Below are 13,369 nucleotides of genomic sequence, written 5' to 3'. Positions count from 1 at the left end.
AAGGCGCCAAGAAGGAAGAAGTGTCGCCTTGAAACCCGATTGTTGATAAAGGAGATCACCAAGGAGGAGAGACATAAAATATTTGAAGAGGAATGAACCTTAACCAATTTCTTGAGTATTTAATTTTACTTGCATTTCCTTATATAATCATTATGATTCATTTTGTCTTCTAGATAACATCAACATTCTCAACGTAATGGTGACAATGAAGAAAAGGTTAAAAAACACGCCTCCCTCTTTCGTTATTCCTCTAGTGTTGCCTTATTGGCGTGTTTGCATTTTATCATGGCATGACATTACATATGCATTTTTGTGTGGTGCCTTAGCGGCATATTATTTTCCCATTGTTATGAGATCAATCATGTGTAATGTCTTAGTGGCATGATGATTATATTCATATCATTTAGATTTAAGAGCATGCATATTCACACATAAAAGTAACAATAGAATAAGGACTTTTTTGTGGATTTGATTTCGCTTAAGATGTTATGTCTTGGATGATTTATTTTATAATATCGTACTACACATTTTGTTTGATTTGATATGGACAATGGAAGATTGATCCCTTACAAATAACATATTAGATACTAATGAGTTCAAGATGTGAAACTACAAGAATAAATATATGGTGTGCGGTCGTGGAATTCAATAAAGAGTTTTCAATTTGAAATTTTATATGTAAGAAGATTTATTTTCCTATCAAAATTTTAGACACGAAGATTTGTAACAATTTATTTTAATATATATTTTTTAATTATGATTTTTAAAATTTATCATGGATGATTCTTTTATTTAAACACAAAAAAGTTATATTTTAAAAGTAACCTGTAATTTTAAATTAATGTTATGAATCAAAGTTTGAAATATTACAGGAGGGGAGAGGTTTTAATTGAGGGAAGGGGAGGAGATGTGAAATATGCTTTTTTAATTTATATATATATATATATATATATATATATATATATATATATATATATATATATATATATATATATATAATTGTATATATATAATTGTAATAGACATAAAATGGAAAAAATATTTGAAATTTAATATATAAGAAAATGTAATAGAATACATAACAAAATTAGAAAAAAATGAAATTAGACATACATAAAAATTAAAATTGTAAAAAAACAAAAACATAAAAAAAATCACACAAAAAAAGAAACAATAAAAAAATAATAATGATCTTAAAATATTAAAATAAAATTAAGAATACCTTAACAAGAACTTAAATATTAAAATTCATATTTTCTCTCCTCCCATAATTCCCTCATTTGGGGATGCAAAATGTGTTTCGTAGGGATTTTGTTCCCTCTCCATCCCTCTATTTATCCTGAAACAAATGCAGCTTAATGGAATATTTTTAGAGCAGTGTTAAGTTAAATTTTGAGGGTGTCGTGACAAATTGTCTAAAATGACTTATGAAAAAACTACATATTTGTGGGCCAAATTTTTTATAGGAATTGTATTGGGGAAAATTTTACCCTATACCCCTACAATTGTACCCATACTCCTACATTTAAATTTTTTTGACCAAAATACCCTCATATAAATAGGGTATATTTTCCGTTTCAAATTTTTTTTACCATTTTCGTTGAAGACTTCCGGAGAAGAAATTTTTTTGGCGTTTTTGCATTGTATACCGGAACACTTAAGAGTAAGTCTTCCGGTTTGAAAAGTGTATACCGGAACACTTCTCTAAAGTGTTCCGGTTTGTTGTTTTTATGGACACTGAACCGGAAGTCTTCTAGAAAGTCTTCCGGTTTGTATACTTGTATACCGGAACACTTTCTTCAAGTCTTCCGGTTTGGATGATGTGTACCGGAACTCTTCTTTGAAGTGTTCCGGTACGTAATTTTTTTTTTTTTTTTTTTTAATTTTAATTATTTTTTTTTACATTATTTTTGCAGTGGTTCGAAGAAGAGGTGCAGATGGCCGGATTCCAGTCCGCACGTTAGACCGGGGTGCATCTTCATCTGCAGCTGCAGCTGAGCCGACTGGATATCCAGGAGGGCCGTACGATACATCGCTTTTGGTGAAGTACGAGCATCATGTTGCTCGACATATATGGTTCGGTGAGGTAAGTAAACTGACTATATTTGAAAATGAATAATAGTTGAATATTTTATAATTTGTTTTCTAATATGTGTTTTAATTGTTTTTAGGAAAGAGGACCAAAGAAAGAGTTGAAGGTTGCCGGACATGGACTGAAGTTGAATTCTAGGGTTCCATTGGCTCTTCCACCACAGATGGAGAGTTGGGTATCTAGATCCGGTTTAGCTTCACTGCAGAGAACGAGTCTGAACAAGATAGACACAAATCTTGTCTCTGCATTTGTGGAAAGATGGCATCTAGAGACATCTTCATTTCACATGCCGTTTGGTGAAATGAGCATTACTTTAGACGATGTCGCATGTCTACTTCACTTGCCCATTAGGGGTATCTTTTGGAGTCCTCAGGATGTGACTGAAGAGCTAGCTGTTGAACTTGCTGTTGACTACCTAGGAGTGTCACAGAGTCAGGCACAGTCACATGTTCGGAGCTGCAGGGGGTCGTATTACAAGTTGGAGTGGTTATATGATATATTCGTACATCATAGGGCTGCTTCCAGCTGGGCATATGCGACTAGAGCATATCTATTGATGTTGGTGGGTTCCACCATATTTGCTGATAAGACCTTTACACTTGTAGAGGCACGATACCTCCTCCTGTTTAGGGACTTGGATGGATGTTCAGGATATAGTTGGGGAGCAGCTGCACTAGTTACCCTCTACCGATATCTTGGAGATGCGTCAATGTACAGTTGCAAACAGCTAGGTGGATATCCTACTCTCCTACAGGTATATAATTTAATTTTGTTAATTAAGTGTTGGATTCATTTTATAAAATATTGTAACTTAATTTGTTTTATTTATTATGTTTTTATTTTGTAACAGTGTTGGATTCACGAGTATTTTCCAACTTCAATTGCTTTCATCAAAGCAAGATCTCTATCTGTCAAAATCACTTGTGGACACATGTCTTTCTTCACAAACAACTCTTTTAATTTCTCCAATACCCAGCAAAAATTCTCTGTTTGCTCAGACTCCATATATGCAAATCCAACAGCAAAAGTCAACTCAGTCGATGTCATGCCAACAATTTCAAACAAAGGTTGTCTATATTTGTTTGTCTTGTAGGTGCTATCCATAACTAACACAATCGGAAATATATTCAACAACTTCACTGAATCAGGATGTGCCCAAAATATCTCTCTCACCACTTCCGAGTCATCCTTTTTTCTACTCCAATACACATATCCTGCATCCTCAATAAGCTTAAACAGATGTTGTATCTCACTCCTTGGACCTCTTATCTCTTTTTCTATCACACTCTTATGCTTGTATACTTGCGTAATACGAGTGACATTCTCAGGAAACTTGTCTTGCAAGGAAAGCAAAATGTTTCTAGGTGCTACATGTCTCTTTGCCAAATCAGCGACATGTTGCTTCTCATCTGTGGTCAACCTACCAATAAACGAATGACCTTCTAATCTATCAGGTAAACCATGATTATGTAACCCACATTTTACATCAATCTTCCAACCAGATCCATCTTTCGCCGGAGTCGACCTGATTTTAAATGGACATCCACATTTCTTGGACGCACTTTGGGTACCACTATCACTAATCTTGTGTTTCCCACCTTTATCACAGCCAAATATTATTTTGTTACTTCTCCCTCTCTTCCCCGTTTCAGTATCTGAACGACTGATAATAACAGTTACTTTATTGTCGATTCCAACCTCTTTAATCCATCTGATAACCTCTTCTCGTGTACCAAATCTTTCCGTCGTCATAAACGCATCAGTAGTATCTACACATATTTTGGGAAGATTTTCCATTTCTGTAAAAAAATAAAAATAAAAATAAAAATAAAAAAAAAAACACGTACCGGAAGACTTAAAGAAAGACTTCCGGTACACAAAAAAAGCAAACCGGAACACTTCTCCAAAGAGTTCCGGTATGCAAATTTTTTTTGAATTTTTTTTTATGTGAACCGGAACTCTTTCCTTAAGTGTTCCAGTTTGCTTTTTTTGTGTTCCGGAAGTCTTCCCAAAAGTCTTCCGGTTTGGAAAAATACATACCGGAAGTCTTTTTGCGGGTGTTCCGGTGCGAGGGGTGTGAAAGTGTAATTTTTGTAATTTTCAACTGAATGGTAAAAATGAAATGGTAAATTGGTTAAAACCAATTAAGGGTAAAATGGGAATTTTTAAATTTTTGTAGGGGGTATGGGATTAATTGTAGGGGTACAAGGTAAAATTTTCTGTATTGGGTCGGGTTAGAACCAAAATGGGCTTCCGGTTCATCCACATGGAGATCCAATAAAGACCTACTACTAGTAGTAACCATAAGCCGCAAACCTATATACATATACATTAATATTAATTAATAATAAAAATTGTTATTATATATAAAGTCCTCGTTTCTATAACGGCTCTGTAGACTCTGTTCAGTCCTCATTCTACCCAAACCATAAACCCTAGCCGTCTTCCATCGTCTTCGTTCATTCCTCAATCAACAATGGTACCAATCTACTTTCTCAAAATTTCCTTCGTTTATCTCTTAATTCGATTCCATGTTTATCGATTACTGATTCATACTCCTTTTTGTATACGAAAATTTTCAGACAGGAGATGCAGTAAACCCTAAAGCGTACCCTTTGGCTGATGCTCAGCTTACAATAACGATTATGGATCTTGTTCAACAAGCTGCAAACTACAAGCAACTCAAGAAGGGGGCAAATGAAGGTAACCCTAATTTGTAAATTTTTTTTTTGTTTAATTTTTTTGTTTTGTTTTTTGTTGAATTTGTTTTTTTGGTTGGATTGTAGCGACGAAGACCTTGAATAGAGGTATTTCTGAGTTTGTTGTTATGGCTGCTGATGCTGAGCCTCTTGAGATTCTTCTCCATCTTCCTCTTCTTGCCGAGGATAAGGTATCATATTTTGTTATTAATCTTTATATCTTATTTGTAATCTTAATTTATTTATTGTATCATCACATATTATAATTTTTGCCTTGTTGACTAAGTTTAATGTATCAATAAAAATTAATAGGATATATAGGATATATGTACATTCAGATATTATGCTGTGTAGTTGTTTTATGCAGTAAACTATTTATTTATCTATTTCCAAAAACATTTTTTTATTGTTTTCACAGTTACAGGTTCTTATAATGCGGCAATAGGTTTTTAGATGTTTCATATACTGATACAGCAAGTTCTTACATGTTATGTTTTTCCTTGACTGCTTTGCACCAAGTTCATTCAATCATATGTATGCCTTCAGTGATTTGTAATATGTCTGTGGTTTTAATTGGCGTTGTGTTACGCGGTGGTAATTTATTTTCTGATGACCTCTGACTATTAAAATTATGGCTTTTCAAAGTTTTCTTTCAGCAGCATATACTCTTCTAGCTTATAGCTATGTAGTCTAGTTGCACTAAAATGTCAGGGCTGTGAAATTAACTGATTGCTCATTTGCATGGAATTTCACAAGGTTTGGAAATGATTGTTGTAGCTTACTCTTAAACCAATTAGGAGTGGATAAATCATGACCACAACTAGTTGTTCTGCAAATTTGTGGTATTGGTAGATGTATTTTTTTGCTTTACCAATCTTGTTTGTTGCAATTTGGAAAATATAATGATGTTTGTCTACCATTCGAACTGATTCATTTTATTTTGTGATTTTTTTCTATCAGCAGTGTATAGCTTATTAATCTTGTACAATTACCTGTTTGTTATATTTAGAATGTTCCCTACGTGTTTGTCACATCAAAACAAGCACTTGGGCGTGCTTGTGGAGTAACCCGACCAGTGATTGCTTGTTCTGTTACCACTAATGAAGGAAGTCAATTGAAATCCCAAATTCAGCAACTCAAGGTAGTGTGCTCCACATTCTTGGTTTTCATCTAGTCAACGAAAATATTCATTGTTATATGATCCATTTACTTAAAAGTGCATACTGAATGTTTTGTTGATATGCAGGATGCTATTGAGAAGTTGCTAATCTGAAAACTTCCGATTCCGAATGATGGTATGATGGGCTTCTTGAGTTGTGCTGAAAGCGCCTTCAGAGGCTTTGACTGGACGACTTGTTGTGCTATCCTATATACTATGTTAACCTATTTTAATTTTTCTTTCTACTGCAAAAGGTTGTTTTTGTAAGGTATTTTGGTTCTAGTATGAGTTATGTTTTGAACTGGTTTTATGAAAATTGCTTAGTGATCCTTGGATGAGTAGAATTTTCAGTTTAATATCAAAAATGGGTTTTGTGCAGTTTTATCTTAGTGTAATAATTTTATTTTGGTTATTAGAGAACTACTGCATGAGTAGTATTTAAACTTTTTTGATGAAAATTAATTGGCTAGTCATTTTTAATGAGTTACGAAAAAGGGAAAAAGATTTATATCATTCTCAATTTACACTCGAGAAGGAAGAATTGTTCTATTGTTCTTTCGTTAGTAGTTAGTTATCCATCTTAGACCCTCGGTGCTTAAGTGAATAAATATATAAAAGAATAGGGCCATGCAGAGTTTATTGCTCTTTGTAATACAAAATCTTCTAAATTTAAATATGGACCTTAACTAATTGGCTGATGTACATGTAACCAACCATACTTATCATTATTAGAGTTCTCACCAAGATGGATTAATCATATTTATTGTTGTAGAAAAATCTAAAGATGATGTTAAGAAGATTTTTTTTATATTATTTACAAAAATATTTTCTCAGATAATCTGTAAAATTTCTCAATACTTTTATCTTCTTTCTTTTCCTAAAGCACTCCCCACTAAACCTAAGACTGACCTTTTAGGAGGAGAATTTTGATGAAGGGATATTGTTTTTCTTTTTAAAATCAAGCTAAAAAATGTTTTTAAAAATGAATGAAATATATTTGTATTGTTATATGATTATATATTATGCTAATCTTTCAATTTTTTTTCTTTTAAAATCTCAAATATAAAAATGAGACCTAACCCTTCAATCCAAAATTTCTCCTAAACAACCCCTCAATAATTTGTTCTTACAAGTTTTAGACAAATTAAAGCTTTTCAAACGGTGTTTAAATATGTTTAGAATAACAGTAATGTTGAATTATTGTTTTCTCATTTCTCTAAGAGTCTTGTGTCAGTTGAATTATTGTTTTCTCATTTTTAACTTGCTCACATGTATTTCTTGTAGATAGAATATTTTGTTGTTTTTACACGAGAAGAGTCCTATCTACGCTAGTCTTTGCCATGCATAGCTACTCTCAATTTCAAATAAAAGAAAAAGATATAGTGCTAGATAGTGTCATCAAAGTAAAACTTAATAGTAACCTTATGTCTGCACCGTTTAGATCTATAAAATCTCAAAAAAAATAAATCAGGTTGGGTAGAGAGTGAATGATATAGTTGAGGGTGCAGACATAAATTTTCGTCCAGTAAAAAAATGAGAGTAGAACGGACTCGCAGACACTTCATTTTTTAAGGTTTAATCGATAAAATTTATGTTAATGTCCGCGTCCACAAAATAATAATGTGGAGTGGAGTGAACACATTAAAAAGTATGTGCCTAAAATATTGATTTGCCCCTTAAAAACGTCCGGAAAAAGCAGACATTCTAGATGGATGGACTAATTTTACCATCCCTAATCATGTCATTGCCAAGAAGTAACACAATGTATGTAGAAAATTTTCACCTCGTACCCCTACAATTGTATCCATACCCCTACAAATAATTTTTTTGGACCAAAACACCCTCATATAAATAGGGTATATTTTTCAGAAATGGAAGTTTTTTCCATTTGCGCTTGGAGACTTCCGGAAGAGAATATTTTGGCATTTTTTGACATTGTAAACCGGAACACTAAGAGTAAGTCTTTCGGTTCACAAAATGTATACCGGAACACTTCTCCAAAGTCTTCCGTTTCGCTGCATTTTTGGGGCATTGAACCAGAAGTCTTTTAGAAAGTCTTCCGGTTTGTAAGTGTATGTACCAAAACTCTTTCTTAATGACTTCCAGTTTGGATGAACTAAATCGGAACTCTTTTAAGAAGTGTTCCGGTAGTCAACCTTGTTTTTTTCCACACCGGAACTCTTCTTTGAAGTGTTCTGGTGCATTTTTTTTAATAATTCTTTTGTTATAATATTTTTTTGTAGTGGTTCGAAGACGAGGTGCAGATGGTAGGATTCCAGACTGCAGTTTAGGCCGGGGCACATCTTCATCTGCAGCAGAGCCGACTGGATATCCCGGAGGGTCGTACAATACGTCTCTTTTGGTGAAGTACGAGCATATGTTGCTCGCCATTTATGGTTTGGTGAGGTAAATAAACGGGATATATTTGAAAATGAATAATATTTGAATATTTTATATTGTGTTTTCTAATATGTGTTTTAATTGTTTTTAGGAAAGAGGTCCAAAGAAAGAGTTAAAGGTTGCTGGACACGGACTAAAACTGACATCTAGGGTTCCACTAGCTCTTCCACAACAGGTGGAGAGTTGAGTATCTAGATCTGGTTTATCTTCACTTCAGAGAACTAGTCTGAACAAGATAGACACAAATCTGGTCTCTGCATTTGTGGAAAGATGGCATCTAGAGACATCTTTATTTCACATGCCGTTTGGTGAAATGAGCATTACTTTGGATGACGTCTCATGTCTGCTTCACTTGCCCATCAGGGGTGTCTTCTGGAGTCCTCAGGATGTCACGAAAGAGGTTGCTATTGAACTTGCTGTTGACTACTTAGGAGTGTCACAGGGTGAGGCACAATCACATGTTCGTAGCTGCAGGGGTTCGTATTATAAATTGGAGTGGTTATACGATTTATTCGTACAACATAGAGCTGCTTCTAGCTGGGCATATGCGACCAGAGCATATTTGTTGATGTTGGTGGGTTCCACCATTTTTGTCGACAAGACCTTTACACTTGTCAACGCACGATACCTCATACTGTTTACGGACTTAGGTAGATGTTCCAGATATAGTTAGGGAGCAGCTGCACTAGTTACCCTATACATATATCTTGGAGATGCATCCATGTTCAGTTGCAAACAACTCGGTGGATATCCTACTTTCCTACATGTATATAATTTAATTTTGTTTATTAAGTGTCAGATTCATTTTATAAAGTATGTTAACTTAATTTATTTTGTTTATTATCTTTTTATTTTGTAATAATGCTGGATTCACGAGTACTTTCCAATTGTTGGAAAAAGAGGGGAGAATTGGAAACCAACTGATAATTGTGGTCTTCCTCGAGCAATGAGATGGTCCTATAGGCAAGGAGTCCTGAAGGTTGATGATTTACGACCTATGTTGGACGAGCTGACACCTGCCGACGTCATATGGCGTCTATTTGAGGATCATAGAGCATGGCGTCAGTTTGATGAGTTATGTCTCTACAGGGGGTGTTTGAAGCGGGGTGACACAGTTGTTCCATACTTGCCTGACAGATGTTTACGTCAGTTCGGGTGTGATCGGTCACCATTTCTATTAGATTTTAGTCTTGTTTTTGTTGATAAGTCGATCAATTCGGTAACAATGTTATGATATGTTTATGTTTTTTTTCCGCATTGTTTTGTTTTTCGTTGATTAGTATGTTAGTTGCAATGTTAGGTAGTAAAGTGAGTTGTTTTGGTGTTATTATCTTTTTAATTTGAGTTCTCTATGCGTGATGCTTGTTTTCGGTAGTCTTGTGTATGTGCAGCTTGAGCAAAGAGGCAACGGACGTGCCAAAGGAGAGAAGACATAAAAAAGGACTGGAAAATACAAAAGCATGAAGACCCGCACGGCCTGTGCAGCAGCACACGGCCCGTGCAGGATGGATGCTCCCCTCCCATACAAAAAACAGGGAGTTTGCACGGCCGGCCGTGCAGGTTGGCACGGCACGTGCAAGAAGGTCTGAAGCAGAATTATTTTTGAAGAAAATCTGGGAGCTGCACGGCCTGTGCAGGATTGGCACGGCCCGTGCAGAGTGCGCGAACAGAATTCCATATTTTGTGTTTTCTTATGCTTTTTGGATCCGGAGGGGCATTGTTGGTATTTTGGTTTGGGGATTTTACCTAGACTATTTAAACTGAGGAAAGAGAAGGAAAAAAGGACTTTTTGCAAAATTAGGAAAGAAGATTACACTGAAGAAGATTGAAGAAACAAGAGAATTCACGACGGGGAGATTCAAGGTGACCAACCATTGAAGATCATCGTTTGAAAACTCATTGTAATGTCTAATTTCTTGAACATGTCTATTTTCTACAATATGAGAGGCTAAATCCTCCAATGTTAGGGAGGTGTCAATGATGTGTTAGGGTTTAAGAATATTGATCTCTTTGTTTTGAATTCAACGTTTGAATATTTTTGCATCAATTTTATCATTTAATCATTTGTTTGCTTATGCCATTGGGAACATAGGGATGAGTTTATTTAACGTAAAAAAGCTGGAAAGTAACGTTAAAGGTTTGGTGAATGATAATATTGTGAAGATCTCACTTAGGTATAAGGTTTCTTCACAATAACTAGAATAGTTCTTGATAACTAATTGCTTAATCTTCACACTAATTTGAATGGAAGTAAAGATTAGGGTAGAGATTAAAGTCTTTTTCACTAAGGAATTAGGGAAAAGTAAACTTGAGAATCAGTGATGGATGCATATGAACCTGTTGAATTTATCTAAAGAAATCACTTACCCTACACATTATACACCAATCCCTAACATTTGTTTAATTCATAGAAAGTCAATTTTAAATTCTAAATTCGTTCTTGTGCACAAGTTATTCTAAACAAATTCAACTAAATACTTTTGTTCAACTGATAATCGTCACTATTTTGTATTTCTAACGCAATCCTTGTGATTCGATACTTGTGGGATAAATTCCATTAAAACTACATCGGTAACATAGTACACTTGCTATTTTCCCGATCAAGTTTTTGGCGCCGTTGCCGGGGATTGCCAAAAATACGAAATTGATCAATTATCAATTGAAATTTTATTGCCAAGCAATTAAAATTGTATTATTTATTAGATTTTATCATTACTAATTTTGTCTAACTTGTTTATGCGAGGTAAGGCCTCAGCGGATTTTTCTTTTGACGCAGAACCAGAAAGAACTCTCCGTGCTCGATTGAGAAAAGCTAAGCGAGAAAAACTGGAGAGACCAGATCAAGAGGAAGAGGAAACTGTTTCCGTGCACACAGAAAAGTCAAATTCGAATTCAGAAACAGAATCAATTCAGGAAGTCATGGCTGACGATCCACCACGACCTGAAAGACTTCTTGGTGATTATGGGGGTAATAACAATCCGGGTGGGCGTATGACAATTGTGAACCAACCGGTGAATGTTGAGCAGTTTCAGCTACATCCCAGCACGATTAATCAACTAGAAAGGAAGTCCTTTGCTGGAAGAGTGAATGAAGATGCAAATAAGCATCTCCAACGATTCCTCACCATGTGCACTACTCTCAAGATGCCTGGACATAGCGAAGAAGCAATAAGACTTCGCATGTTTCCTTTTACTCTTGCTGATGAAGCAGAAGAGTGGTTTTACTCTCTACCAGCTCGTAGCATCACCACATGGGAAGAGATGGAGAGAGCGTTCTTGCAAGAATACTTTCCCGCATCTGTCGCATTGAGGAAGAGATACGAGATCCTGAATTTTAAGCAAAAGGAGGGTGAGTCACTAGGAGATGCTTACAAAAGATTCAAACGGATCTTAGTGGCTTGTCCTACTCATAACATGGACGAAACAGAACAAATGCAAATGTTTGTTAATGGTTTGCGAATTCAGACAAGACAAATTCTCGACTCAGCAGCTGGTGGCTCAGCCAACTTTTCAACAGCCACTGGCATGAAGAAGATAATTGAGGCTATTGCTTCAAATGAGCATCTGGATTTGTATGATAGGGTCTCGAGCAAAACTGCACTGATTGATTTGAAGCTTGAGACAAATAAGCAGGTAAAAATTGAAGACACTGTAGCTGCAGAAGTGGAAAAAAGGCTAAAAGCATTGAATATAAATGCTCAGAAGGTGGCTCAGGTGCAACAAACACCAAATGATGCTTGTGAAATATGTAATGGACCCCATAACACGGTTCATTGTTTTGCAACACCTCAACAGATAGAAGAGATCAAATTTTTGAAGCAAAACAATCCCTACTCCAACACTTATAATCCGGGGTGGAAGAACCATCCAAACTTTGCATGGAGAGATCAGAAAGGGAACGTGCAGCAGCAAGGCCAGAGCCAGTATCCTAATCAATATCAGCAACAACAACAACATGTTCCAAAGAAAGCAGATTGGGAAATAGCCATTGAGAAGATGGCAGCTCACAACATTCAGTTTCAAGACGAGACAAGGAATAATCATAAGAATACGACAGCTTCTATCAAAAATCTGGAAGTCCAAATGGGTCAAATTGCACAACAATTGGCAAATGCGCAAGCACCGGGTGGTCTACCCAGTTCTACTGTAATCAACCCCAGAGACAATCAAGGTGTTAAGGCCGTTGTAACAAGGAGAGGAAAAGCTATTGAAGAAGCTGAGAAAGAGGTAGTTGAGGAAGAATTATTAGAAGTGGAGTTGGAGATTTGTGAAAATAAGAAAAAGAATGAAGAGGTAACAACACCGGTGGTGGAGAAAGAAAAATCGAAGGATCCAATACCCAAGGTTATTCTCCCCTATCCTGCTAGAGCAAAGAAGAAAGATGCTAATGAGAAGAACTTTGAAATTTTTTTAGAATTGTTCAAAAAGTTAGAAATCAACATCCCATTTTCTAAAGCTTTAGAACAAATGTCGATCTATGCTAAGTTCATGAAAGACATTATCTCAAAGAAGCGGTCCATTGAAACTGAACCAGTTATCCTGACCGAGAGGTGTAGTGCTATTTTACAAGGTCTAAAAATTCCATTGAAAAAGAAAGACAAAGGTGCAGTGACTATTCCTTGTGCAATAGGGGATAGAACATTTAATAAGGCACTCATCGACCTTGGTGCAGGAGTGAGTCTCATGCCTCTCTCAATCTACAAGAAGTTGGGTATCAATTCAGTCAAAGATACGAGAATGACATTACAGTTCGCGGATAATTCCATGAAAAAACCGCATGGGATTGCAACTGACGTTCTGGTTAGAATTGATAAGTTTGTTTTTCCTGTGGATTTTGTTGTACTAGACATGCCTGAAGATGAAGAGATTCCTATAATTCTGGGAAGACCTTTCCTAGAAACAGGACGGGTGATGATAGATATGGAAGAAGGTACTATGACACTCAAAGTTTATGATGAAGTGCTGAAAATCAATGTTAGAGAATCTATGAAATTCAAAGAAGACGTAGGTACAAGTAAG

At 35.5% G+C, this 13,369-nt stretch overlaps 1 protein-coding gene across 1 annotated transcript; it reads left to right on the top strand.

Moving 5' to 3' along the window:
- Positions 1-4,413: 4,413 nt before the first annotated feature.
- On the top strand, positions 4,414-6,328 carry LOC127073566 (uncharacterized). The gene is made up of 5 exons (XM_051014740.1): positions 4,414-4,571; positions 4,675-4,795; positions 4,879-4,982; positions 5,801-5,932; positions 6,038-6,328. The coding sequence occupies exons 1-5, from the start codon at positions 4,569-4,571 to the stop codon at positions 6,062-6,064; spliced, it is 387 nt and encodes a 128-aa protein (XP_050870697.1). The 5' UTR covers positions 4,414-4,568; the 3' UTR covers positions 6,065-6,328.
- The last annotated feature ends 7,041 nt before the right edge of the window (positions 6,329-13,369 follow it).

This window comes from Lathyrus oleraceus, chromosome 4 (genome assembly GCF_024323335.1).
Source record: "Lathyrus oleraceus cultivar Zhongwan6 chromosome 4, CAAS_Psat_ZW6_1.0, whole genome shotgun sequence".
NCBI classification, from domain to species: Eukaryota; Viridiplantae; Streptophyta; class Magnoliopsida; order Fabales; family Fabaceae; genus Lathyrus; species Lathyrus oleraceus.
Note: the sequence above shows the minus strand (reverse complement) of the source record. Positions and strands in the feature narration are given on the sequence as shown.

Excerpts from the sequence above, each read along its gene's own strand:
- LOC127073566 (XM_051014740.1), top strand. Across the intron at positions 4,983-5,800 it reads CTCTTCTTGCCGAGGATAAG|AATGTTCCCTACGTGTTTGT; the intron begins GTATCATATTTT and ends TGTTATATTTAG. Across the intron at positions 5,933-6,037 it reads CCCAAATTCAGCAACTCAAG|GATGCTATTGAGAAGTTGCT; the intron begins GTAGTGTGCTCC and ends GTTGATATGCAG.